Here is a 27,936-nt window from a genome sequence, read left to right as displayed (position 1 = left end):
ACAATATTAATAAGCTATAGACGAAGGTAAAATTCATTTTATGTTCAAATCTTTAACGATACCATATTGCTAAAATTATTTCAAAACCCGACAACAAATTAAACATATTAAATATTTATGCTAAGAATTATTAGAGTTACAGAAATACGAAAAAAAAAAATATATTAATCGAGTATAAGAGACAGCAAATTTATATGTCGTTTATGTAAAATGATCGGTAATAAAAGAAATAATTGTGTTTGCTCGCAAACGAAAAAAAACCGACTTCAGTTACATCGAAGAGTAATACAACGTAGATCGACGAAAAAATAGTCAAGTAACTACGCGTTATCAAAGATTACTCAAAAAGTAGTTATCAGATCTCGATAAAATTTATATGTGACCACATGATAAACATCGGCTTTCGATTAAATTAAAAATTATCAAAATCGGTACACCCAGTAAAAAGTTATTGCGGATTTTCGAGAGTTTCCCTCGATTTCTCTGGGATCTCATCATCAGATCCTGGTTTACCAAACTAGGGATATCCCCTTTCCAACAAAAAAAGAATTATCAAAATCGGTACATCCAGTAGAAAGTTATGCGGTATAATACAACGTAGGTCGACGAAAAAAGTGTCAAGTAAAAACGTATTATTAGATATAACTTGAAAAGTAGTTGTTAGATCTCAAATAAATTTAAATAGGACCAATTGGCACACACCACCTTTCGATTAAAAGAACATTTGCCGAAATCGCTCCACCCAGTCAAAAGTTCTGAAGTAACATACATAAAAAAAATACAGTCGAATTGAGAACCTCCTCCTTTCTTGGAAGTCGGTTAAAAAAGACGCCACAAATAAAATTTACAACACAATAGGGCGGCCTGTGTCTAGAAAAAAAAGTCGACCCTATTAGTATTATTGTCGCATTATTTCTATTTACTATGAATAAAAAACCTTGCGCTGGCGACACACTCTCTGACATCTAAACAAAAGGACCAATAACATTGTTCTACACGAAGCTCTCATTGGGTAATCCTGTCTCATCCTAAGTCTCACAAAATTTTCCAGTGAACTACAGTAAATTTTTATGCCATTGCTATGTGCTATACTTTAATATTATATGGGATAGCGTTAAAAATGTTCAGGGTGAAATTGATATTCAGAAATATTCATAATATAAAATAAAACCTTTACAATGAACACTTTACCATAAAGGATTGGCATTTGCAATATTTTGTAAACATTTTATTGCGCTCACTATAAAAAAAAAAAAAAACAATATATAAAACTTAATAACAAATCGCTTGACGATAACATTATTTTATAACTTATTAACAAATTATAATTCGCGAAAATTTTAAATATAGATAAAGAACACGGCCTATTTTATCGCTCATGCTGTTCATTCACTTATACTCATTCACCTCTAAAAAAATATTATGACCACTTTTATGACCTTATTTACCTTTTAAAAAAGATATTAAAATGTTATATTCAAAAATACTAATTATCTGTACTCTCGAAATTCGTATTTTAATAATTTTTATTTGTTTAAAATGATAAATTGATATTTCTTTTTAGTGAAATAAACAGTAAATAGAGTTTTACAAATGTCTGTAAGCTAATGTGTAGTGAAAGTGAGTGATAAATACTTTTTGTGCGGAAACAACGTGAATTACGTATTGACAGGGGTTTGTTTACTAAATAAGAATGTTCCAAAATATAGATTTTATATGTGTATTTTTTTTTTTCATTAATTATCTGCAGACCGGCGGTCGCGGGTTTGATTCTCGCTCCCGGTCTGGATGTCTGTGTACTTTTTAAATGTAGAAGTTTATTTGTTAATCAATCATTTAATGTAAGTTACTATATGTATAGTTTATTCGAAACATGTAGTCTTTATGTATCAGGATTAATTAAATAATTTGTTTTCTTTACATTAGGTAATTGAACTATAACCTCTTTTTCAAAAGGGAAATGGTATCGACTTAGCAGCTCCACAGTGGGTTGGTGGATAATTTCCCTACCGTGAATAATGAAATCACCGGCGAGTGGCGGCATTTCATACTCTCAAGACACGGTAGGGAAGACAAACACCTAAACAAGATACAAATATTCGTACAAATACAAATATCTACCGTGAGTGGAAATCGAGCAGTGGCCGAAGGCGTATGGGTGACTACTACTACTCCGCAATAGTTATAAGATAATCAATATCAGAACCTATTTCGTTTTCTTTTTACTTACTTTTTAAATGTATAATTTAGTAAATAAAATAAGAAAAATCGGATATAAAATATTTCGAAAATATTAAAACTGGTTCAAGAACTTTTAAACTACTGTATCTTAAATATACGTATTTCGTAGGATTTCCATATTTATGCAATTACGCTTTAGCCTGTAATATCCCACTACTGGGCATAGGTCCCTTTCCCCATGTAGGAGAAGGATAAGAGCTTAATCCACCACGCTGCTCCAATGGAAGTTGGTGGATATATTCCCTACTATGAGTAACGATCATTATCAGGTGGACATGATAACAACCGGAATCGACGGCTTAACGTGCTCTCCGAGGGACGGTGGGGAGACCCACAGGGACTGCACAAACACCCAAAACCACAGCAAACACCTTTATGGCCAATAAAAATGAATGTCACGTGCGGGAATCGAACCCGCAACCGCCAGTGCCACAGGTACAATCCATGGCTGTGACCGTTGCGCCAACGGGGCGTCAATTTTATATAAAGCGCCTGCAATTAATATATGAAAAAATATACATTAAATATTTATGATAATTTTAAAACTGTAATGATATTTAAAGGTCAAATAAAAAAATACAAGTACCAACGTTTCTTGCTCTATCAGAATAATGGTAATATGGTGCGGATGAGCCCGTATTGATCTTTGATATGTATTTTGTCCAAAGTCATCACAATTTTGTAGTTCAGTTATCGGTACGCACTCATCGCACTCTTACGTGTTTACTAACGATTTGACCTCTCGTTAAACTAGAAAAGCTTAGTGATGAGAAAAAATTCCCTGGATATCGACAGTCTAGTCCGTCTTGTGAAATTTTATATATAGATTTACATTATATGTGACGAAGCGTTGGCGCAACGGTCACAGCACTGTGGTTGTTGCGATGGCGGTTGCGGGTTATCCCCGCACATGACAAACATTTGTGGCCAATGCCATACAGATGTTTACTGTGATCTTGGTGTTTGTGTAGTCCTTGTGGGTCTCCTCACCGTGCCTCGGAGAGCACGTTAAGCCGTTAGTACCGGTTGTTACCATGTATACCTGATAGCGATCGTTGCTCTTAGTAGGAAATATCCCGCCAACCCGCATTGGAGCAGCGTGGTGGGTTAAGTCTGATCCTTCTCCAACATGGGGAAAAGAGGCCTATGCCCAGCAGTGGGATATTACAGGCAGAAGCGTACAAGATATGTATATTGTACCAATAAAAATACAGGAAAAGGTGAGTCCAGACCTAAACGTAAACGTAATCGATCTAGCCAAATTATTTGAATCTAAAATTTTAATGCGTTTCAAAACCGAACGGAGTCAGTTCGATCTTGTAAAATTAGTTCAATCGTATTTAGCATCTTCCTCTTAAAGGGGCCAAGTTTATAAAAGCACTATGACCCATATTGAACAGACAGTCAATACTTAGCTGCCTAACTAATATTAGACCTATTCAATTTTAGTGAGTCTGTGACCTACGCCACCCTTGAAGTATGTGTGTAGGACGTTAGACTCGAAATGTACAAAATTACGAACAATCAATAACAAGTTACTAAAATTACCAACATTTAATTAATAATATTAGCTCAGTTTCTGAGTAGTCTCAATAAGCTTTATAAACAAATAAAATACCAACTTTTCAAAGATCATGTTATTAAATAGTTTCATAATTTAAGAACAGAGAAAAATTCCGAAGCATCCAAATATTCTAATTTTTGCAGTTGTTGGAGAGCGATTTGTAGTAGACTATGTAGAATAATGAATGTCGATAAATACAATGCACGCAACCACATCACTATTTTCTCGGTGAATTATAACCGAATGAATAGACAAGCGAATGGCTTGTGTTGACCGTATGTTGAACCCGTGTTCCGTAACTATTTATTTACGTACACTATATCTAATGTCTTTAAACGACCAATTCTTGTATATATATCAAGATATATACATAATCTGATTCCCGGAAACTGCTCCAACGATTTTCATGAAATTTAGTATATAGAAGGTTTCGGGGGTGATAAATCCATCTAGCTAGGATTCATTTTTAGAAAATGTCGTTATATTCCTGTTTCGAATCGGAAACGACTGAGAAGACCACGGTTCAAATCCTCATGACTCCAAGTCGATTTTTTTTTTTTTTTTTATATTTGCACTCGTGATTTTTTATTTAAATAACCAGTTCATATTTTTATTACTGTCAGTAAAATCGAAAAATATATTTTTTATTTCATTTTTAAAATTTCACCGCTTCATGGTATCAAAACCAACAATACAACCAAAAAGATTTTATTGCAACATTTTACTACAATATAGGAAAAGACTTTTTCCCCGAGCTATTGTAATACATATTTATATTTACATTCGGTAATAATACGTATGGTACATACATATATATTAAATTGATGGTTCTAGTGTTTTGTCAATTTATTATTCCTTTTGGTATCTTAAGTATAAGTTTATAAAGGCGAATTACCCAAAAATAATATAAAAATGATACAGGAAAAGGATAATTTAAAAAGTTATAGACTTATTTAAATAAGTTAATTGAAAAACCAATAAATTAATAGGTACATTTTAAGAATAAAATCTATGCCAAGACGTTGGTTAAAATAGTATTTCCCTACTTCTTATTAACTTAATTCTATAGAATCAACACTATGTAGTCAATCTGCATTTATTAAAATAATATAAAATTCACAATTTTAATAGTTCATAAAATATTTTTTCATATCAAATTCAATGCAATAATCACGTAAAATTGCATTGCAAAATTTTTCTATTATTTCCGGCTTATGTAGTTTTTTCCCTTTTAATTCAAATGCCTTTATTATATATACCGCTTCGGTACTGCCAAAGAATAAAATCTTGACATTTTTTTTGAACAAATGTTTTGTTTTAATTAAACCCTTAAAAGCCAGGTGATATGATATACTTGTTATACTATAAATTACAATTAAATGCAAATAAAGGGATTGAAACCTCATTTGCGTATAATGGGATCCGTAATACCAAATAAAATAATAGTTATGCAGAAACACTTCAAAATAAATTGCTATATGGAGTAAAATTAGCGTTTGCGTTTGTGATGTTCAAAAACACACAATATTTGGTTTTGTTAAATTTAATTAAACAGCTGGAACATTTGAAAGTAATTAATTTATTAATTCTCGAAGCGACTGCTATATACTAGAGATAAAAGGTACAGCTTATCCATATACAAACTAAAACGTTCAAAAACTTACATACGTTACATTTTCCACTTAAGAATATCAGAATTATTTAACATATCAACAACATATCACTTGTTGATGTTATAAAAAACGTGCAAAATAAGAACTATAAACGTAGTTGAAACATTTTTTGATTAATTCATATCATCATCATCATCATCATCATCATTTCAGCCTATCGCAGTCCACTACTGGACGTAAGCCTCCACAAGTTCGCGACAAAATGGCGTGAACTCATGTGTTTTGCTCATAGTCACCACGCTGGGCAGGAAGGTGGAAGTGGAACCGTATTATCCCTTAGTCACCTCTTACGACACCCACGGGAAGAGAGGGGTGGCTATATTCTTACTGCCGTAACCACACAGCAATAATTCATATACAATAACCTAATTTCATTAAATTATTATTTTGCAAGTGACTTTTATACCAACTTTGTTTTATACAAAAGCTGACAAATGTAGTTCAAGGAACAATAATTATTTTCACAAAATAAACATCGATATAACGTTTCTATTATTAATGACATTTGCCTTTTTCCTCTTTTGAACATTAAGTTTTACGTACTTTTATTGATTACATTGTTTTTATCCAAAATTAATATTACTACGTACTTTTTACTACATTGAGTATTATTTCACTGCATATATGTATTAAACCCTGTGACCCCTAAAAGGCTTTTTTAATATATAATGTAATCTAGTAAATTATTAAAATATTTATTAAATAAACTCCTATCCTATTGTTAGAGTTGTGGCGACTTATTCAATTTGTCGTGTAATGTTTAAATCTCTAAATATTGTCTAAAAATATTTATATTACATAATATTATTTAAAAAGATGAGACCTATATCGTGCTTAAAATGCCATAATACGTCATATAACGGAACCATTTTCAGAAGAAATTCTTAGACATGTTTTTTGGTAACTTACAGTGAAGCATTCAGCGTGGTAGATTATGTCGTCATTGGAGAGAAAGCATTTGCCTGATAATATGATATTCACAAACTACTAAAAGAGACTTACCAATTGGTATGTTGTTAATCCTACTACTTCTATGAGGCCATCTTCAGTTGAGGGCTCAGCAGTGCCTCCAGACTTGTTCCAGGGGTGAGTCCCACCACCATAGCTGCAAAAATAAAATTCTGCTAAATTTTTCATTACAAACTTTGTAAGAAGTCAGCGAAGTGTACAATGATTATTACAAAATTTTTTAGTACATATCTGCTAAATAGCAGTCAATTGTTTCTATTCTATAACAAATTTTAAGGGAAATACATGAGTCCATCTAATTTAACACTATCTCGCTTAGATTTGTTTTTTCTAACCTTGGAATGTTTAAGAATACAATGGCATGCACTTTATGTTCCCTTAATACTGGCGTGAAATCTTTGCCGTCACATTCCATAGTAACGAATTCGGCCAATCCCTTCCACTTCCGCTGCATCAGGTCCTTTCCGCCCGCAGTACCGTAAAACAGCTTGTTTCTGATCCGAGAGTTAAACTTCTCAGGATGCGCCTCTATAAAAATTAAAACACATTAATCATTAATAAAGTTCTTAAACCGCGACGGCTACTAAAAAATTTACAATTCATTAATTCTAATGTGAATCATATTTTAGAAATAATTTCAAAGAAAATTTAAACTTTCGTAAGATTCTTAGAAATAAAATAACTTTTATGTCAATGGAATATTTTTAAATTCAGTTACCAAGTCAACACTTAAGCTACTAGATAAAAGCGAGCTGTCTGCTGTTTACAGTTACAATTTAAAGTTATTTACCTCTCGCTTCGTGAAATTCAAGCGCAATATGTGCATCAACGCCAAACGAAAAATAATTGTTGACGACGTTGAGTGGCAGTTCTGGCTTAGCGTTACTAGTGTCTTCCCCCGACACCGCCTCGTTGGGCTCAACTTTTAATTGCCATCGGTCCAATAATACGGTGTCGCTTTCGCCGATGTGGGCTAAGATTTTAGATATTGGCTCATCTTCGTAACCCTGTATATAAAATTAATACTTAAGACATGCCAATTGTTTTATGTACGATTATGATGATTTATCATAGTGTTGTTGTTGACGGAAGTGCGATCCATTGACCGAGCAGACGTAAGTTTTGCTCTCGTAAAGTTGGGACAAAAGAAATACTAGACAATTGTAATATAACCACGATTTGACAATTATGTAATGTAACGTGTAAAAGTTTAAAATAATAATAAAAGCCTTTATTAACAATCATAAATGTACTTTTCATCTTATATTTACTTATGTACTTACTAATACTAAACATGACTGTTTTTTGAAAGTAACGTAATTCAATTTTATTATATGGTATGGACACCGATTTCGTGATTGTGTTGCTCTTTGGCATAAGCCTACTCAAGTGTTTTCCACAGTGATCTATCCCTTGCAAAAGTTTAATATACTCGCATGCAATTGTTAGCCTAAAGGCGGATTTATATTTGCCTGACGTGTCGTGTAGTGTCGCATAGCAGCAGAATCAGTACCATACATTTTGTATGACAACGTTTACATTGATGTGTTGTGTCATATCGTGATGACTTCTGATGTATCGCATCAGAAACGATCCCGGTTCGCGTCAGATAAGCGGATTGCGGGGGGTGTTGAAACAGCGCCATCACGACACGTCAGATTAATGTGAACAGTATTGTGCTATGAAGCGTCAGTGTCGCTTGTTTAATTACGTAAATTGTAAAATAATAGTTTATTTGGCTCTTAAAAAGAGATGACTTAATTGAAATTGTACGACAATATAATGTTATTTATAATATAAAACATAAACAATATAATATATTTGTCTATTATTGGATGAATCCAAAATCTCCTTTTCTTTCTTTTTTTTAAAGAGTTGAGAGCATTAAAAATTGAATATCTTCTTCAAAATTTGAATTAGAATCCGATGACAACATTTCAAACGTTTGACCTTCTCAAGAGCTGCGACTGTATTGATTCAAAATATTGTTCTGATGCATCAGAACACAACATAATAATGTAAACGCTCGCCATCACGTCTTGACACGACACGTCAATCAAATATAAATCCGCCTTAATCAATATTTAATAATTGATTAATAATATGTCAGATATGGTTGGTTACTCGTATTTTCAACCTAATTATTGTAATATAATTTATTTAATTATTTTAACTTATTTTTGTTATCCTAATAAATAATATATTATATTAACATATTTCGTAAGTATAATGCTTACTTATGTAAGTTTGCTTAAAAAGCGTACTTAGTCAAATTAGTATCCGTACTATTGGGGTAAGGAAATAAAAAGGCTAATAAGAAGAGACGACCATTTTGATTTCGTTAAAAGACTGAGAAACAATACTTAGAACAGTTATATAATATATTGAGTATATTGAAACGATATATTTCATTGTCTGAGAATCGATAATAAGAGAAACCAATGATAAGGCCGATATCTATAAATAGTCTATTCGAAATAAATTTCTTATCGTATCGAAAGCCGAATAAATTGAAAACTGTCACTCGCTTCTTCTGACACATAAGGTACGTAACGTTAAAGTACTTTTGCAAAGTATCGCTGGTATACACAGTCTGTAGTTCAATAGTAGTTTACGTTACTAAAACATAGCGTGGAGTTAGGTACCTATTTCGTTTAACTATAAAAATTAATTTACATATAAATAATAAATTCTCTACATAATATGTGAAATTTAAATTTTCAATTTTTTCTTTATACTACTAGGTCGGCAAACAAGCGTACGGCTCACATGCTGGTAAGCAATAAGTAGCTTACAGCCTGCAAAACTAAAGCAGTATTATTTGTCTGTGATCTTTTGTAAAGTCAAGGTACTTCCCCAGTCGGGCTGCTCCAGATTTTGAGCAGGATATATCCTGCTGTGTCCTATCTCAGTTAAATTATCTATATTATATATATTGTCTATATTGTATTTATTATATTGCACATACATAAAAGCATAACTTTAAAACTATCGGCAAACTAATGCGAGAAATATACGTAGGTATGTATGTTCATATAAGCACGTTTAAATATAAAATTAATTATGAAAATACTATAACAACTTTTAAACTTTCGCGTTGCATTATTATATTTTAATGTTCACAAGGCCTCAAGGTAATATATTTTACCTTAAAAAAATTTTGTTCGCGTTAATCCCCGTGTGAACATTAAAATATGAAAATACTATGTAAGGAAGATATTTGGGGATGACCAAAATGGATATTTCCGTTGAAATCTACAAAATCGATAATTTTTGCAATTACAACACCTCCTCTACTTGGTGCATACATGCAAAAATATAATAATGGTAGCGGTAGACTCAATAAAGGTCTGTTCCTAAGTGAAATATTTTCTTAAATTTCTTTTAAAGAAATATACTTACACTAGACAACAATAGAAAGTCTGAACAATTTTTAACTTAGATTATTTTAGAAAATATTAAATTTTATTTGAGTACTCAAGAACCTTAATTGATGTTTAAATATTTAAAACTACTCCTACTCAAATACTAAGCTAAATAGGCAATAATTTAAATTTAAATTTTGTTAAAGTCATTGTATTCACATATACATAAACGTAGACTTACATTTATTTATATACATAAAAATAATTACATTCATATATATTCGTAATACATTAACAAATAATTATTTACTAAAAATCTAATATATAAAATTCTCGTGTCGCGGTGTTTGTAGTTAGACTCCGCCGAAACGGCTTGACTGATTCTCATGAAATTTCGTGTACATATATGGCAAAACAACGTTGGCGGGGTCAGCTAGTAATATATAAATATCATACAAATAAAGTTTATTAACGATATGTCAATAGATAGTTTTTTGACACGTCGTTTAAAAATATCTATCGAATCATAAATTTATTTGCTAGTCTTTAGCCAGAAAGTAATCTAAGTTCATATTAAGCATTCTGGCTAAAATTCATTGAATTATAAAATTATCGGATTGTTTTTGCAGTCCTTTGTACCTATTTAAATACTAGTTTTAAGGGAGAAACTTTTGAAAGTTAAGTTTTCTAGTGACGTGAATATAGCGTGAAATTATTGGATTATCGATATGGTTTAGCTTTAGTTAACGTTTACTACGGTCGAGATCACAGATTGCTACAGCGCAGCGGCACAACGCTGTTACTGACGTACGTCGTTTTAGACAACAAAGGTTAAAGGGTACCTAGAAGGTGTGTTTCTGTAAAGGGCTTTGACGTAATACAGGTTGAACAGAAGACTAATTTTAACCCATTCTATTTCACAGGGTAAGGTTTCTTAAGTTCATTGATATATCATGATTTCCATCAGTAAAATGGAATCGTTATCAAAATATGTCTGACGTTAGTAGCGTTAAGAAAATCTATTTCGAATCAAGATTTTGTTAGTATCTAGTAAAAATTTCTAGTTAGTTTTGACATTTGTAGTAGACTTTTAATAGATCGATTTACAGTTTTATTTATAGGACTTTTACAAGGATTTAATTTCATATAAATTAATATGTTTTAATTATTTAAAAAAGCATAATCTTTACCTTAAAATGTAATATTTCTATTTTACTTTGCAGCAAAGCTTAAACAATTTGTAAATAACATCATTTTAAGCGATATATTATTTACGTTATTATTACGGATGTATGCCACATTCGCTTCAACAGATAAGTAATTTAGTCAACTTACTTAAAACAAAACGAAAAAAAAAACTGACTTCAATTACATCGACGAGTAATACAACGTAGATCGACGAAAAAATACTCAAGTAACTGCGCGTTATCAAAGATTACTCAAAAATTAGTTATCAGATCTCAATGAAATTTATATGTGACCACATGACAAACATCAGCTTTCGATTAAATTAAAAATTATTAAAATCGGTACACCCAGTAAAAAGTTATTGCGGATTTTCAAGAAGTTCCCTCGATTTCTCTGGGATCCCATTATCAGAACCTGGTTTCCTTATCATGGTACTAAACTAAGGATATCTTCTTCCCAACAAAAAAATAATTATCAAAATCGGCACACCCAGTAAAAAGTTATTGCGGATTTTCAAGAATTTCCATCAATTTCTCTGGGATCCCATCATCAGATCCTAGTTTTCTTATCATGGTACCAAACTAGGAATATCTCCTTTCCAACAAAAAAAGAATTATCAAAATCGGTACATCCAGTAGAAAGTTATGCGGTATAATACAACGTAGGTCGACGAAAAAAAGCGTCAAGTAAAAACGCATTATTAGATATAGCTCGAAAAGTAGTTGTTAGATCTCAAATAAATTTAAATGGGACCAATTGGCACACACTACCTTTCTATTAAAAGAAAATTTGTCGAAATCGCTCTACCCAGTCAAAAGTTCTGATGTAACATATATAAAAAAAAATACAGTCGAATTGAGAACCTCCTCCTTTTTTGGAAGTCGGTTAACAAAAGAATGACAGTCTCACTATCAATTATTTGCAATCGCTGTGAATTAATGCTTTTAGGTTGTAATCTATAATTGAGCGTACTACAGATTTAGGAATAAAAATGTTATTTTCATTTTCAAAATATTCAAAACAGGTAGAAGAATTTAAGTAAATATATATTTTTATTGCACTTAAAAATCATAATTATACATCATGTTTATAAAAATGTTGGCAAGGGCGAACTTATCTCTATAAGAGATCTCTACCAGTCTACCCATATAGTACACAAGCTCCGACTAGAAAATCATGCCATTTGAATATTACAAAAATCTTTAAAAAAATAAGAGTCAATCATGTATCCAATCACTCCCAATAGATATGGCAGAAAATATAATTATACTCTATGCCCGCAACACATGAACACAAACAAGTTTATATCACTCGATGATTGGATTGTCAAGTCTTTTCGTGTTCTCAATTTCGCTGTGGAAAAAACTTATCATATATGATGTGTTAATCTAAGCGCGGAGAATTCTAAGACTCTGAAATCCTGGAACTGTCCAGACTGTGCGGTGCGATTGCTCTCGATTCAATGTAAAGAGGGAAAATTTAATTTCTAATTAATTACGTCTACAAAAACATATTCATATTTCTTTACATTCAGTTAAAGACAATAAAGTTCAAACTTATATCGATACATGTGAATGTGATATGATCACAAAATAAAATCTGTCAAAATCGTAACCAAGATGTTACCTGATATTTCTGTTTGATGTGATATTTCTTTATTACCCGTTATATGTTCTATTTTTAACATTTCTATGTTTTATAACATACTTCTGAGAGATTACTCACCCCGCCCCAGCCGAGTGCCCGCGCGAGATCGTTCCCGGTGCCCAGTGGGAGGACGCCTACGGCAGGTTTTGAACCAATTTTGTCAAGTACGCTTAGCACCCAGCCCACCGTACCATCGCCTCCACAAGCCAACACTCGCAAATTGTGCACCTTCCGAAACATTTCTAACCTGAAACATTGTTATATTTCAAAATATTTCAAACACATTAAAGGTTTAATTCGTTTTACCTGTTATACAGACACGTATCAAATGAATTGTTATTATTTCACGATTTTTTTGCCACATTTTCACCACTACTTATGCTAGTGCAAGCAGCCTTTAAGCTGATAAAGATATTCTTTCATTACTTAAGATTTTGTAACAGTCAGTGTTTTTAAACGGTTTTATTTAGCTCACCCCGTTTGTTTTATTTTTTATTTATTATTTATTCTTGGGTCAAATTTAGTAATTCAAATTTCACCCTCTTCCTGTCAACCGATTAATCTGAAATTTTGTATACACTTTGGATTTTGGTGACAATACAATTATGTTTATTCATTATCATTATAAATTCAAGAGGGCCGCCGCTACAAAATGGCGGATAATTCATGTTTTATTAATCCCATCAATATGGGTATCAAATGAAAGGGCTCAACAAGCAGAATACAATATACTATAAAAAATTGAAATCCAAGATGGCGGCCGCTACAAAATGGCGGATAACGTAGGTTTTATCAATCCCATCAATATGGGTATCAAATGAAAGGGCTCAACAAGCAGAATACAATATACTATAAAAAATTGAAATACAAGATGGCGGCCGCTACAAAATGGCGGATAACATAGGTTTTATCGATCCCATCAATATGGGTATCAAATGAAAGTGCTCAACTAGTATAATCAATGTAATATATAAAATTAAAATCCAAGATGGCGGCCTCTACAAAATGGCGGATAACTTAGGTTTTATCAATCCCATCAACATGGGTATCAAATGAAAGGTCCCAACAAGTAGAATACAATTTACTATGCAAAATTGAAATCTAAGCTGGCCGCCGCTACCAAATGTCTGATAACAATTTTTTATCAATCCCACCAATATGGGTATCAAATAAAAGGGCTTGACAAGAAGAATACAGTGCACTATACAACCTCAATATTTAAGATGGGCCTTGCAATAATGAAGCACTAAATGAATTAAACAGAATGCGAAATAAAAACTAAAAACTAGAAAATAAAAATAGGTAAAAAAACTTTTTAAGTTAAACGGTTTTATGTTAAACATACATTGCAATGTTTAAGATAAATGTACTAAAAACCAAAAAATAATAAAATAGATACAGTCGTGGGAATTATAAACATATGCATAGACTAGACTAAAATAAAACCGTGGGGCACGTCAATTGTCTACAAATTATCGACTTAATGTGCGATAGAAGAATCGTTTAATTCGTCGTTAAAATAGGCAGTTGGCCCGCAGACGGTGAGGAAATTACTTACTATTTTCTTGCTCATGGAAATTCCAATAGTTATACACTCCGTGTAAATAAAAGAGATGTTTCAACTAGTTTATCGTTGGACATTCACACTGCTGGCTGGCGAGGAATCGTTTCACTGCTCGTAGTTTGTCTTTAATCGACAAAACATATGATAAAAGTACTACTCGCTCACCACTATGAAACCCTAAAACTCGCTTATAATCGAGCTTGCTAGCTTGTTTCCACATTCTAGCCCTACTTATCACACGTCCATCTTTGTCGGTTGAACAACTGCCTAATTATAGTGTAACATTACAAAACAAACATTTTAATCAACGATTGTAGACAATTGACGTGCCCCACGGTTTTATTTTAGTCTAGTCTATGCATATGTTTATAATTCCCACGACTGTATCTATTTTATTATTTTTTGGTTTTTAGTACATTTATCTTAAACATTGCAATGTATGTTTAACATAAAACCGTTTAACTTAAAAAGTTTTTTTACCTATTTTTATTTATTTTTAAAAGACTGAAAGCGACAGAAGTTAGTCATCGGCATTAATTAAAGTTTTATCATACTACGTTTATGTCTAGTATTTAGTTATTAGTCCAATATTTAGCCTATGTCCAGCAGTGGACTGCCATAGGCTAAACTGACTGACTGACTGACATACTACGTTTACCTTTTGTTAATTATTTAAAAATTATTTTAATATGAGCTCTCAAATAATAACCAGAAATAACTTATTAGCACAAAGTATATATTTACATCATACGAAAGGTACACCAGGATCAATATTTAAATGTCATCGAGCTTTGAATAACAAGAAGTCGACCTATCGTATCTATCTGAATACTCCGGTTAGGCTTTGTAGCTAAGTGATGCATTAAATCGGATCTTGATGGTGCCTCTGCTACCCATATCTTTGGACCGTACCTAATTGTAACCCAAAATCCTATCTATGTCACATTACTTTTGTATCGATAAGTGTACGATTTCATTTTCATATCGATTAATTGTCTACTATTACTACAATAAAGACGACTTCTTTTATATTATGTAAACGGATGCTTTTATAAGCTCATACTTCCAGCCGTAAAAATTGTTTAAAATGGTTAGTTGTTGTAAGATGCATGGACAGCAAAATTGTTACAATGGAGTTGAGTTTCAAAACAATTGCTATCCAATCATAGAATGAGCTGAACATTAACGTATCCGACATGTCTATTTCATATTAAAGAAATGTTTTATCTATTAATACTGATAAATATTATGAATATACTGTTTATCTTTTAAATTAACTTATATTAATCTTTAGATACTTTCTAGAGACTTTATTAGTGTAATAATTACCTAAGTACTATAATATGCAGATGATTTACATATAAACAAAGATCGAGGCCGTTAATAAAGCGTTAGTTTGTACTTAATATTAGTAATAATACGGGACTTAGAAACTTATAAAGTATGCAAAGTTTGCAATGTGTCTACAGTCTACAATGGGAAACTAACTTTGTTTTGTTACAGTTAGTCTACGTAATTATTCAAAACAAATATTAAAGTTTATAACAGGAACGTTAATTTATTATTATTTTACAGAATGAATACAAGCACTAGCAACCCTTTTACAGATCTGTCTGTATTTATTAAACGATCCTATGAACAATACAGTATTTTATTTGCTATTGTAGTCGATTTGCCAAAAAAGTTTACACAAGTAATATATGTACAACCAGTCAGAATAACTTAGTATAAGTAATTATTAATAGCCATTTAGTTATTTTCAAAGAATTGAAAACACCAAAGTGCTACCGCCCTAAAATAGTATACTTGCGTTTTTGTTTAACTGAAGAATATTGTTTAATTTATTCTGATTATAGTAATAAGAGTGAATAAATTTGTGCAAACTAATATTTATGATAAACGAGACAGCAATCGATAATATTTAAGAGGTCAAGGTAAGAACATTTTAAAGTATTCTTGATTCTTTGAGTTTCAAATGCTGCTTGCAATTCTTCTTGCAGACTGCTCTTTGTTAAGAAAATGATTTAATGGAATATTAAATTTTTACTTATTCACATTTTAGAAAGATCGTATAAAATTTTCTTTTTAAGACAAAATAAACATTTTAACATACATACCTATACATATACATATATTTATATTTTTACTTTACATCGAGCGAACGAAATATAAGAGTGTCAAGTCTAAAAACGCCTGACCTATGACGATACACTACGATTTAGCGTGTAACATTCCACTGTTGAGCATCTTTCTTCTGGGCCTTTTTCTCCGTGTTAGATAGGATTGGAGATTAATCCACCACGCTGTTCCACTGTGAGTTGGCTGATATGTTCTCTACTATGAGTAAGGTCTGGTATTTATCGTAACAACCGGGACCGAAGGCTTAACTTCCTCTCTGAGGCATGGTGGGAAAACCTACAAGGACAGACATCCAAACCGGAAAAAAATATTTGTAAAAATATAAATATCCATTCTGAATGGCAATAGAACCCGCAAACTTAGGCAACTATATGCACTATTACACCAGAGCACTGTGTACATCAGGTAAAAAATAAATTTAAAAAGAAATTAGCTTTTTAAAGAGCTAACGTTATGCCAGGATGTGCGAAAATATTCTTTTTGGTTGTTTCACACCTGGCAAGCGAGATTGCAGCCATTTAGCTAAAACATGTCTTTGTGAAACGATCCGAATGCACTTTGAGTCACAAGTATTAGCTTTACCTTCGCTTTATCTAAGCCGAACACAGTTTGAAACGTTTGATTTTATCTTCTTTTGATAACCATTGAACGTTGAAAACAAAAGAGGTTTATATCAATAAAACTAAATATTCGTTAATACAATCTATTAATTGAAGTAGTATAGTATATTTAATACATAACGCGACAATTTATGAGTGTGGAGGAGTAATTTTAAGTATTATATAAAACAAGTAAACAAAAAAGGAATCCACCGCCTCATAAGAAAAAATTAGAACGTCTTATTAAAGCGAATACCGACATTGAAGTCATATTACTATAATGAAACGATTTTCGTGCGTCATTTATTAATGTAGAGAATTAAACTTAAAATTTTTATGTACACGTGTAGCAGATGGTGATGTTCCAATGCATTCCGATATATTTTCTTCAAAAACATTTCGTTCATCAATAAAAGTCTATTGGTTAAAATAAATACAATAGGGTACTTTCGGTAGTGAAAAATAAATTATAAAATTTGATAAAAATTAAAATTTATGTAGAAATACACTTTAATATTCTGATTTGAAATCATAAAAGCACATTATCGTTTTATTATATTGAAATTAAAAGTCGTATATTTTAATCTGAATATCACGTGACCTAAAACACGACCCGCCATGGTATGACGTCATACGGGCAATAACAAAAACAAAGTTCTGTCAGAGCTGTAAACAGCTAGGTACCTACATACTCGTATCTATCAACTTTAACTTCAAGGAGTAATACTTGTGCTCTTTAGTTAGTGCATTTCATTTGTACCTATTTATTTATTAAAATGTAAAAAGGTTTTGTAGAAGCAGATAGTACGAATCTGCCAAAAATTGATTCAATGATGGTTGTAAAGTTCTTTGTATGTAACCCAGACTTCTGTTCTGCTGGATTTCGGAATGTCAAAACATCTTTGTAAGTATTACTTGTTCTATTATACTGTTTTTTTTTTTGTAGGTATATCTAATTTGAATATGAATTGAAAATAATGTTAGAAAGTGTTAGGTTATATTTTATTCCTTATGTTACTGCTAAATTAAGACTTAATTGTTTTTGTTAATGCTAGAATTTGTACAGCTAGACACTACACACCAACGATGGCAATTGTAATTCATTATTTTACATAAAAACACCAAATATTTGTAGCCGTTAACGTTGAACGACAAAGAGTATATGTATAATGTATTGAACTTTTGACGTATTGAACGAGTTCGGTCTTACATACGTCATATACGACTTTTGTTATTAACCATATTACGTCACCAAAATGGCTGATGGCGTTTTCGCGGATATAAAAAAGGTTTAAAATGTAATTTAATTTTATGGCATGAAAGCGTGTTTATTTTGCCGAAATATATTCTTTTTGTGGCTCTTTGTTCACGTGGAAAATCAACATTTTGAAGTACTTTTTCAAACATAGTGGAATAATACCCTATTGCACCATTTCACCTTTGTTTCATACTCGTTTCAATTTTACAGTACCTACACCATTGAATCGTATTTCATAAGGTATACTAAGTTTTGATTGTTTTGTACTAATAATATATGTATTTTGTGTTGCTTAACATATAGCTGTTGGAATGTGAATTAAAAGAAATGCTACGAGAAGAAAGAAGTTAAATTTTTTAATTAAAACTTTCAATAATATTTAGATTTATTTTTAGTATAAATGCTTTAGGTACATAATTCAATGAATAGATAAGTATTTATTCACTTTTCTTTTAATATTTCAAATTAAATGTATACAATCTTATAATAATCTGTTTCCTTGAAAATATGTCCCACATACTTCTTTTGCTATATTTCTTGAATTATCTATTCCGTAGCATCTTTACTTAAATTATTAAATCCAACAAAATGTATACAATTTTTGTACATTATATATATTTAGGAAAAACTAGGTTATTTTCTGGATTTTGTAAAGCTAAAAGAATCAAACAATTAATTGTATGCAATAGTCCGTTTAAATTATTATTATTTTTTGATGATGTCAGAAATAAAGATAAATCTAAGCCGATTTCCGAATCTAACCGGTAATCTAAAACCGTCAAACAATATTCGTAATACACTTTTCTAAAAAAACTTAATTAATCCTTAGTGTAATTTTTATTTAAGATTACTTATTTTTTTATTTCGTCCTTTTTTAAATAAAAATTTAAAATATAATTACCCTGGTCCAGGACCACCTTGAGTTAGATCGAAAACTTGTCTGGGATTAAGGAGCCATTGGAATTTCTGTAGCAATCTCACACCTTGATTGCCTCCACTCTTGGGATTAATAAAAACAAGTACGGGTTTCACATTGGCAGTTGGAATTGGTTTAATTACAAAAGTCTTTTGTTCACTTTTAGAATCCTTTCCCTTTTTCTTAGCCGTATTCTTCTTTTTTGGCGATTTCCTTAAAGAGGACTTAAAGCTTCCTTTTCTTGGCAGCTTTACTATCCATGATGGAGGTACAATTATGTTCGATTGTGTTCCTAAAATGATTTTTATTATCAACGCATAGTAAAATTAGTTAAATCTATTATATTCTAATTGAAAATATAAAGCAAGTTTAGCGTACCTAAAGAGCATTCTTCACCTATACGTTGTAAATTAAAACAACTCTCTTTATTATGGTAAGCATCCTTGCACCAGGAACAACTCAATGCGACAATTTCCTTCGAACTAAAGGATAATTTTCCTTGGAGTGACTGGAAAGTAAAACAGATTGTATTGTAATAAAGTGTTAAAGTGTGTTAAATTTGATTTAAAAGAAAAATAAGAAGCGAAAAAGATAGCGCTAGTTAACAACGTAGCATGTATACGCACACGATCGCTAATTTCATCGTTTAATTCTATAGCCTTGTCTACAGATCTTTGAGGTGTCATGCACCAGCTGCAGCATCTGCGCCGGAATGACTGTGGCAACAAAACATTCATGCAACACATCATGCAAACAAATACTGGTTAATACAAACACAAAAATTAAGACAAAATACAAAGGACGGCATCGATCCAAATCATTAATCAATACCTGTACCGTAATTACGTAATTGCTACTTATATACGCGGGAATACTCACTGTCCCTCGCATTAAGTCTTTATAAAACTGCACATACATGGTACTAAATGGATCTACGTTAAAGGAAAATAAGCCCACAGACATAGGCAATAATGCAAAATATTCAATGACCTTGTAAAGCATCGTCCAGTTCGTTTATAATGTGGAAGGGGAAATGTCGACGATATACATACTAACATGTCATTAAATATGAAATTTTAATTTCACGTCAGAGTGCTGAACAGTATTTTTACGTGTCTCATGCAAGGCAAATGCAAATCATTATAAGGGTGGACAGCCCACTTGCTCGCGTGAAACATTAATAAATATGTAATTACATGGCCTACTATACTCGTAAGAGAGAAAAAACTTTATACGCTTTTATCGTAAATGTGTTTGTATGTCAAAGTGTAGCCGACATATACAATATATTAAAATTAATGAGCTTAAATAGACACACTACCGATGAAAACAATTTATTTTATACACGTTATTAAAGGTTTAAAATAAGTAGTTGAATATTTGTTACTAGTTATTGAAAAAAAGTATAATTATATATAAAAATGATTGTTTGTCTGTATGTCCTATGCATTTGATCGTTTGATTGAGTCGTAAACTATGCATTTGATCATGTCATGATCTTCATCAAAGTGTTATGCATGAGCCCACAAAGGTTTCTAAGTTGGTACGACAAAAAAAAAATCGCAAAAACGCGCGCAGGGTACAGCTAGTAAAATAATAACATGAACTGTCAGATGAATGACAAGCCCGTTGGTGCATTTTGTGGTGGCCCTGCTTTCTGCTGAGGTGGTTGTGGGTTCGCTTGTTTTTATTAATTTATATGTGTAGGTTGCTTACCGTATAACCGTATAATATTATAAGAGCTTTATATATAGGTTCTGTAGATATAATTTATGTAATTACTATTTGATTACAATTTAAAATAATTCATTACAGCCTATACAGTCCACTGCTGGACATAGGCCTCCACAAGTTTACGCCAAAAATAACGTGAACTCATGTGTTTTGCCCATAGTCACCACGCTGGGCAGGCGGGTTGGTGACCGCAGTACTGGCTTTGTCGCACCGAAGACGCTGCTGCCCGTCTTCGGCCTGTGTATTTCAAAGCCAGCAGTTGGATGGTTATCCCGCCATCGGTCGGCTTCTTAAGTTCCAAGGTGGTTGTGGAACCTTGTTATCCCTTAGTCGCCTCTTACGACACCCACGGGAAGAGGGGGTGGCTAAATTCTTTAGTGCCGTAGCCACACAGCACATTTAAAATAAAGTGCTTCTTAAAATGTAAGTTATCTCTATACTATTAGTCAAATTTAAATAACGTTTGTAAAAGGATTTGCTACTGTAGCGAATTTATGTGTCAGGATACATCAGGATAACGCAGTTACGAGAATATTTATGATTTGAAGTTATACAACGTTATGTTTTATATATGTGACTATTTTAGTGATATTACTTAGGTGGTTTCCATATTTAACTTATGACCATAATAATAATCTAAACTATTTATGTAAGATCATACGTCTTAAAAATCAAGTGGCGTTTACCCTTACTTCAAAATAAAATTCTTCTTAAAAATAATAATAAACAACATAAACAGCTTATGTCACACCAAATTTACAAAGCTATGCCTTAACAGGCAACAATGTAAGTTAAAATTGATCTAAACAGCTGCTCACTTATTTATAGCTATTGAAGTATCAATAAATCACACTGCGCATGTAGCGTTTTAAACTCGATAAACTTAATATAGATGGGTATGTACTTTATCTTTCTGGCACATCAGAATAAAGAAAATTGCTCGTGTAAATATTTTATTGCGAAGTGGGATAACCTTTGACAAATAAGTTTCTTATGTTATGTTACTTTTGTTTATTATTTACTTTTTTACTTTTTTTTTACTTTACTTTTTTTGTTTCAAAAGTTTAATGACATATACAAATCCAAATGTGGTAATAAAAGTCAGCGTCATTGCACCGTATCTATACATATAATAAAATGGTAGGAAAGTCAAAACTGTACATTGAATATTTTTTGTAAAGAATACTTGGGGTGTGATCTACAATCGTTACCGAAGCCAAAAATATAGTTTTTAGAATTTTTGTCTGTCTGTTTGTCTGTATGTATGTCCGGGATAAACTCAAAAAGTACCGCATAGATTTACTTCAAATTTGGTACGAATATTATTAAGAAGTCGGGTCAACATATAGGCTACATATTATCATGCTATCACCTACCGGGAACGAGCAGTAAACCTTTATTTCCTCAACGTATTCTGTAACAACGTGTAATCTAACGACGCATATTTGAATGTTGTTGTTATTATGTTAATAAGCATGCTATATAAGCTAGCTTCACACTATAAAAATCACGCAATATAAGTAACTAAGCCGATAAACATAATTAAATAAATATAAGTAGACAAGACAATTTTAAAGCAGCGCCATCTATGAGATTTTTCTGTAGATATGAAATAAAGAAGAAACAGGCAAATGAATGTTATTTTAAAATGTATAATCGTAGGTATTTTTGGTGCTGTATAGCGTTCACGCAGACGATGTCGCGGGCAGCAGCTAGTTTAAACCATAAGAAGTAATTTTTTTAGAAACGATCATTGTCTATTTTTAATTTACATAGAGAATGCGTTATTGTATTGATTTATAGTGAAAATAATAATAATAATAATATATTCATTGAGGCATAACTCGCCTTTGAGCTTTAAAATTTTAGGCAGAAATCAGTCTAACTACGAAGCGAATCGCCTTCTTGAGCTTCATAATCGAAAATACCTTTTAATTTTGAAGGTCGCAAACGAATTTGTAGTAAAATATTATTTCAGTGCCGCAATGCTATAATACGGGACTTATTTGGGTGTAATATTGTATAAAATTTAATTTATTTTGCAACGTTTTCAATTATTATGGAATCGTTAGGAATATTTTACTAGTCATAAATTCAGTCAGTCAGTCAGTTCAGCCTATTGCAGTCCACTGCTGGACATAGGTCTCCCTAAGTTCGCGCTAGACATCCCGGTTTTCCGCAATCATCATCCAGCCTACACCGGCAATCTTACGTAGATCGTCGGTCCAACGGGCCGGAAGACGTCCCACACTGTGTTTGCTAAGACGCGGTCTTCACTCCAGGACCCGTCTGCTCCAACGGCCTTCGGTTCTGCGACACAGATAACCAGCCCACTGCCACTTCAACTTGCTAATTCTGTGGGCTATGTCGGTTACTTTCGTTCTCTCGAGGATAGTCTCATTTCTAATCCTATCTTTGAGAAAAACCCCACGCATAGCCTGTTCAATTGCACGTTGAGTGACTTTACTACTTTGAGACGCTTGTGGACCAGTCCCTTCGTCAGTATCCATGTCTCGGCCCCGGATGTTAGCACAGGCCGGACGCATTGCTCGAAGACTTTTGTTTTCGAGCATTGCGGAATCTTCGAAGTGAAGACTTGACGAAGCCTGCCAAACGCCGCCCAGCCCAACCGAACCCTCCTATCGGCCTCCTTCTCGAAGTTGTTGCGGCCTAGTTGGATAGTATGGCCTCGGTAAATATAATCCTGTACAACTTCGAGAAAGTTTACTTGGTTGTTAAACATACAGAGACCGCGCGTCGGGAGGACTCGTTTAGGCCGGCCTGAATTGGCGACAGAGTCGCAGGCTTTCTCGTAGTTCACGAATGCCATACACAGCTGCTGACTATATTCTTCTGTCTTTTGAATAATCTGCCGAACAGTATGGATGTGGTCTATGGTGCTGTAGCCATTTCGAAACCCAGCTTGCTCTGGTGGTTGATTTCAACCACCAGAGCCAAGTCTTCTGGCGAGACGATTCGTAACAACCCTCGAAAACAGCTTATAGACGTGGCTCAGAAGTGAGGTCGGTCTGTAATTCTTCAACAGAGACTTATCACCTCTCTTAAAGAACAGCACCATAACAGAACAGTCATAAATTATCTGGGCTTAAAGAAAGTTGCTACACAAGGAATTAAATACAAATATCTTTATTTGTGTAGCTTTCTTTGTAATGTTGTGAAAATTACACCCAAGTTAAATTAAGATTTGGTGGTAGTAGTAGCACAAATGAATAAATTATAGATAAACAGGTAAAAGCTATTTATAATGTTAATGGTTAAAGTTATTTGCAAGCAATTTATACAATAATGGAGCACCAAAGTTTTGACCCAGGTCAGTCGTTTCCAAGATAATAAATAAAGTACCGATAATCCAAATAACAACGATTTATCAAGCAGTAGAGGGCGGAGAGAGAAAAAGAAAATAATATATTTTAAAACGTTGTCTCCTAAAATATAAACGAATGATAAAATATGAGACTGATTTTGACGGGACTTTCACTGGCACATAACTGATGTAATAAGGAATAACTTAGGGTACTTTTATTTTTGAAATTTATTTTTTTGTAACTCTGCGAACTGAACAATATTTTTTTTTATTCCACGCGGACAAAGTCGCGGGCACAGCTAGTTATATCTCTACAAATAAATAAAATTGAAGTGTCTGTTTGTAATATTAAAATAATCGCTTATTACTAAATCTATATGGATGTATACATGGTACATATACAAAAATAACATTTTTTACAATTTTTGTCAGTCTGTCTGTCTGTTTGTTCCGGCTAATCTCTGATAACCGATTTTACGGGACTTTCACTGGCTGATAGCTGATGTAGTAAGGAGTAAGTTATGCTACTTTTATTTTACAATTTTATTTATTTTATAACTCTGCAAGCTGAACAAAAACTTTTTTGTTAAATTCCACGTGGATGAAGTCGCGAGCACAGCTAGTTATATAATAAAATAAAAACTAAGAAAAGAAAAGAGATTTATGTTACATAACGTTGCTTCTGAAAATAAATATGTAGAATTAATAAATCAATACAAATGATTCATATGATATAACGAGATTGCGTTTCAGAAGTAATTGCCACCGGAATTATTCTGTAAGGTAGGGTTACGGCAAATAGCTATTTAACATTTACATCGTCAATTTCTCGTTAACATTTCAAATTTCAGATTGAAATTCTTGTCCGTGTATAATTTTGTCGAAATATATTGCATATTAATTTATTTAGGAAAAGATATATTTTTGCTAAAACGTGCTATTTATGACAAGTACACATGCAATCTAAAATTTATTGTTATCTATATTCTTGGTTTTGTTTAAATTATATTCCTCCATATATTACGAGTATACTCGTATAAGTTTTGTGGCATTGGTTATCGTGCCAGACATATTCACTATGTCACTATGAGAATAAAAATGAGAGATAGAGAAAGAGAGAGAGAGACTGGATTCCGATAGATGGCGCCACATAAATATGCGTTATCAAAAGGTATTTATTATATATCGATTAAATTTCAATGGGACAACTACAAAACAAGCATCAGCTGTCGATTAAAACAAGAATCGTCAAAATCGATATACCTAACGAAAAGTTATAATAATAAAAAAAATATATAATATACGTCGATATGTTTCTTAATTAGTTTTATATATATGTTTTTTTATACAATAAATAAATATATATATTTATGTTTAACTCATTTTTATTGAATTGTAATGAAAATTATATATTAATGTTTGTTACTTCAAAATACTGCAAAACTAGGTTAAAATATTTTTTATTTTTATTTTATATGTAAATACCGGTACCGCCACTGTTTAAATAAACAGTGGCGGTTACATACTTTAGTTTGCAAATTTTTAATATTTAATTTGTTTTACATTCTGGACAGATCATTGGAAATTCAACATTCAAACACTGGAAAAATGGGTTAAAACATTACCCGTACTCATGAGTCAAATACTAACTAAACTAACATATCTGCCACTGACACTGAAACTTGATGTCTCTATCTTCACTGGTACTTTCTTGTGTTTCTCTATACGTAAAATTTATTTTTGTTTTCAATATTTTAATTCTATTTGATAATAATTTAATAAAAATATATGACTGTAAAACCTTTTCTGTAAATATATAAAACATAACGCTGCTACAAGTTTTAGCAAAATCATGCCGGAGTATTGTTGCTATTATATATGATGCAGTCAACATTGCAACTAGTCATGCTAGTTTAAAAAAAAAATAAAACCTTGTTAAATGTGTTAGTAAGCTAATTATTATTTATTACAAAATACAATGAATCCAAAATTTTACAATTAAGGTTACACATGCAAAATTGAGTTAATAAATGGAGTTTGTTTTGGCGTTTTTCTACTATATAAACTGTTAAATGAAACATTGCTATACGAGGCAAAAATCAAACTAAAAACTACACAAAACAAAAATGCAAAACACATCAGCTGAATAATATGTTAACAATAACATTCCGCAACAAAACTGCATTGCATTACAGAGTGGTCGTCCAGTTTGATTACCTTGCCGCAAGCTTTGCACTTGCCCTTCTCGGAGCGCCTGTGGACCCAATGGTGATGTGTCAAGGTCTGTTCTCTGTACTGCCTCACACCCACATCTCGAAATGTAGGTTTGCAGGTGAACTGGACGCGGTCTATGAGTATGTCGATACACGCGGTGTGGGCCACAATCTTGCATGCTGAACATTTCATCCGCGCCCCATGTTTCTGTTAAACAAAAAAAACCAGACTGTTTAATTAACTCCCAAAATATGCTATAACCTGCTATGTAATATTATATTAAATAGAATTCAAGAAAAAATAATTCCTTTCATTTAATTTCACTTTTTTAATTTTTTTACATAATTAAAAAACTTTGTACTAAAATATGAAATAAATTGATTGTTTTGTTTTTATATACATTTCGCTTAAAGACTAAATTTTCTTATAACAGTTTCTCCCGAACATATAATAAGTATATTATACACTGGTGTATCAGAAATCAATTTAGGTTTCGTGAAGTTGCTACTATTTATTTATTCAACCTGGATATTTTATTTATATTCCATTTTGCTGTTTAAAATAAACAACGTCGATTTACGTTTTTGAAATATTGTAAAAAATAATAGATTTTTTTAAAGATTAAGTAGATATTAGTTGAGAGATAGTAATAGTAATCTATATATTAATATGTGAAGCAAAAACCTTTTACACCTTTTTACGAAAATTGCGCGGACGAAGGAGTGTGAAATTTTACACACTTATATTTTATATAGAGTGCAGAATGCTATTTTTTTTTAATTATGCATTTTAAGTACATTAAATCAATAAAAAAAAATTACACACACTACCATAGATTTGTCACACACACGCATAATATACTCTTTTGTTTATTATTACAAAAGTCTTTTGTTTATATTATAGTATTTGCCAACAGAATCTTAACAATGTTCAAACTTTAAATTTTAATTAATAATTGTCGAATTTCGACCACTGGGCGACCACCAGTAGTATTAGTTAGTCATAGAAATGAAATCAATTTTTATATTTAATTTTTTTGTTTTCAAACATACGTTTCATAGTAAGTTTTTAAAATGATTAATTTTTTTTAAATGATCGGTAATCCGAATGTTTTGTTTTTCTACAAAACATTGGAAACAAACACTCTGTGTGGCTACGGTAGTAAAGAATATAGCCACCCCATCTCTTCCCGTGGTTGTCGTAAGAGGCGACTAAGGGATAACACAGTTCCACTACCACCTCGGGACTAAAAAAGCTGACCGATGGCGGGATAACCATCCAACTGCTGGCTTTGAAATACACATACACAATATTGGAGGCTTAGTATAAAAATATCCTTAAAAAATCTTTCACAAATTATTATTATAATTAGATAAACCAGGGATGTGCCCAGGCGTCAAGGCTTAAATTACAAATTTTATCTTATACTATTAAACGAGCAATTCTTGTATATATATATATATATATATAATCTGAATCTCAGAAACGGCTCCAACGATTTTCATGAAATTTAGTATACAGGGGATTACGGGGGAGATAA

General features: G+C 32.0%; 1 protein-coding gene and 1 long non-coding RNA gene across 2 annotated transcripts in view; one reads left to right on the top strand and one right to left on the bottom strand.

Moving 5' to 3' along the window:
* The window catches only part of LOC123670123 (eye-specific diacylglycerol kinase), a 149,986-nt gene that overhangs the window by 9,517 nt on the left and 112,533 nt on the right, over positions 1–27,936 (bottom strand). The window contains exons 6-13 of the mRNA XM_045603629.1: positions 26,400–26,603; positions 19,750–19,839; positions 19,502–19,631; positions 19,109–19,415; positions 12,726–12,894; positions 7,238–7,454; positions 6,783–6,975; positions 6,481–6,583 (exon numbers count right to left, since the gene is read on the bottom strand). Of these exons, the coding sequence (XP_045459585.1) occupies positions 6,481–6,583; positions 6,783–6,975; positions 7,238–7,454; positions 12,726–12,894; positions 19,109–19,415; positions 19,502–19,631; positions 19,750–19,839; positions 26,400–26,603 (1,413 nt within the window). The remainder of the gene's footprint in view (positions 1–6,480; positions 6,584–6,782; positions 6,976–7,237; positions 7,455–12,725; positions 12,895–19,108; positions 19,416–19,501; positions 19,632–19,749; positions 19,840–26,399; positions 26,604–27,936) is intronic.
* LOC123670125 lies at positions 888–22,996 on the top strand. Its single transcript, XR_006745874.1, has 3 exons — positions 888–1,020; positions 1,814–1,815; positions 22,964–22,996. It is a non-coding gene; the product is annotated as an uncharacterized LOC123670125 (long non-coding RNA).

The sequence above is a fragment of the Melitaea cinxia genome, chromosome 4 (genome assembly GCF_905220565.1).
Source record: "Melitaea cinxia chromosome 4, ilMelCinx1.1, whole genome shotgun sequence".
Taxonomy (NCBI): domain Eukaryota; kingdom Metazoa; phylum Arthropoda; class Insecta; order Lepidoptera; family Nymphalidae; genus Melitaea; species Melitaea cinxia.
Note: the sequence above shows the minus strand (reverse complement) of the source record. Positions and strands in the feature narration are given on the sequence as shown.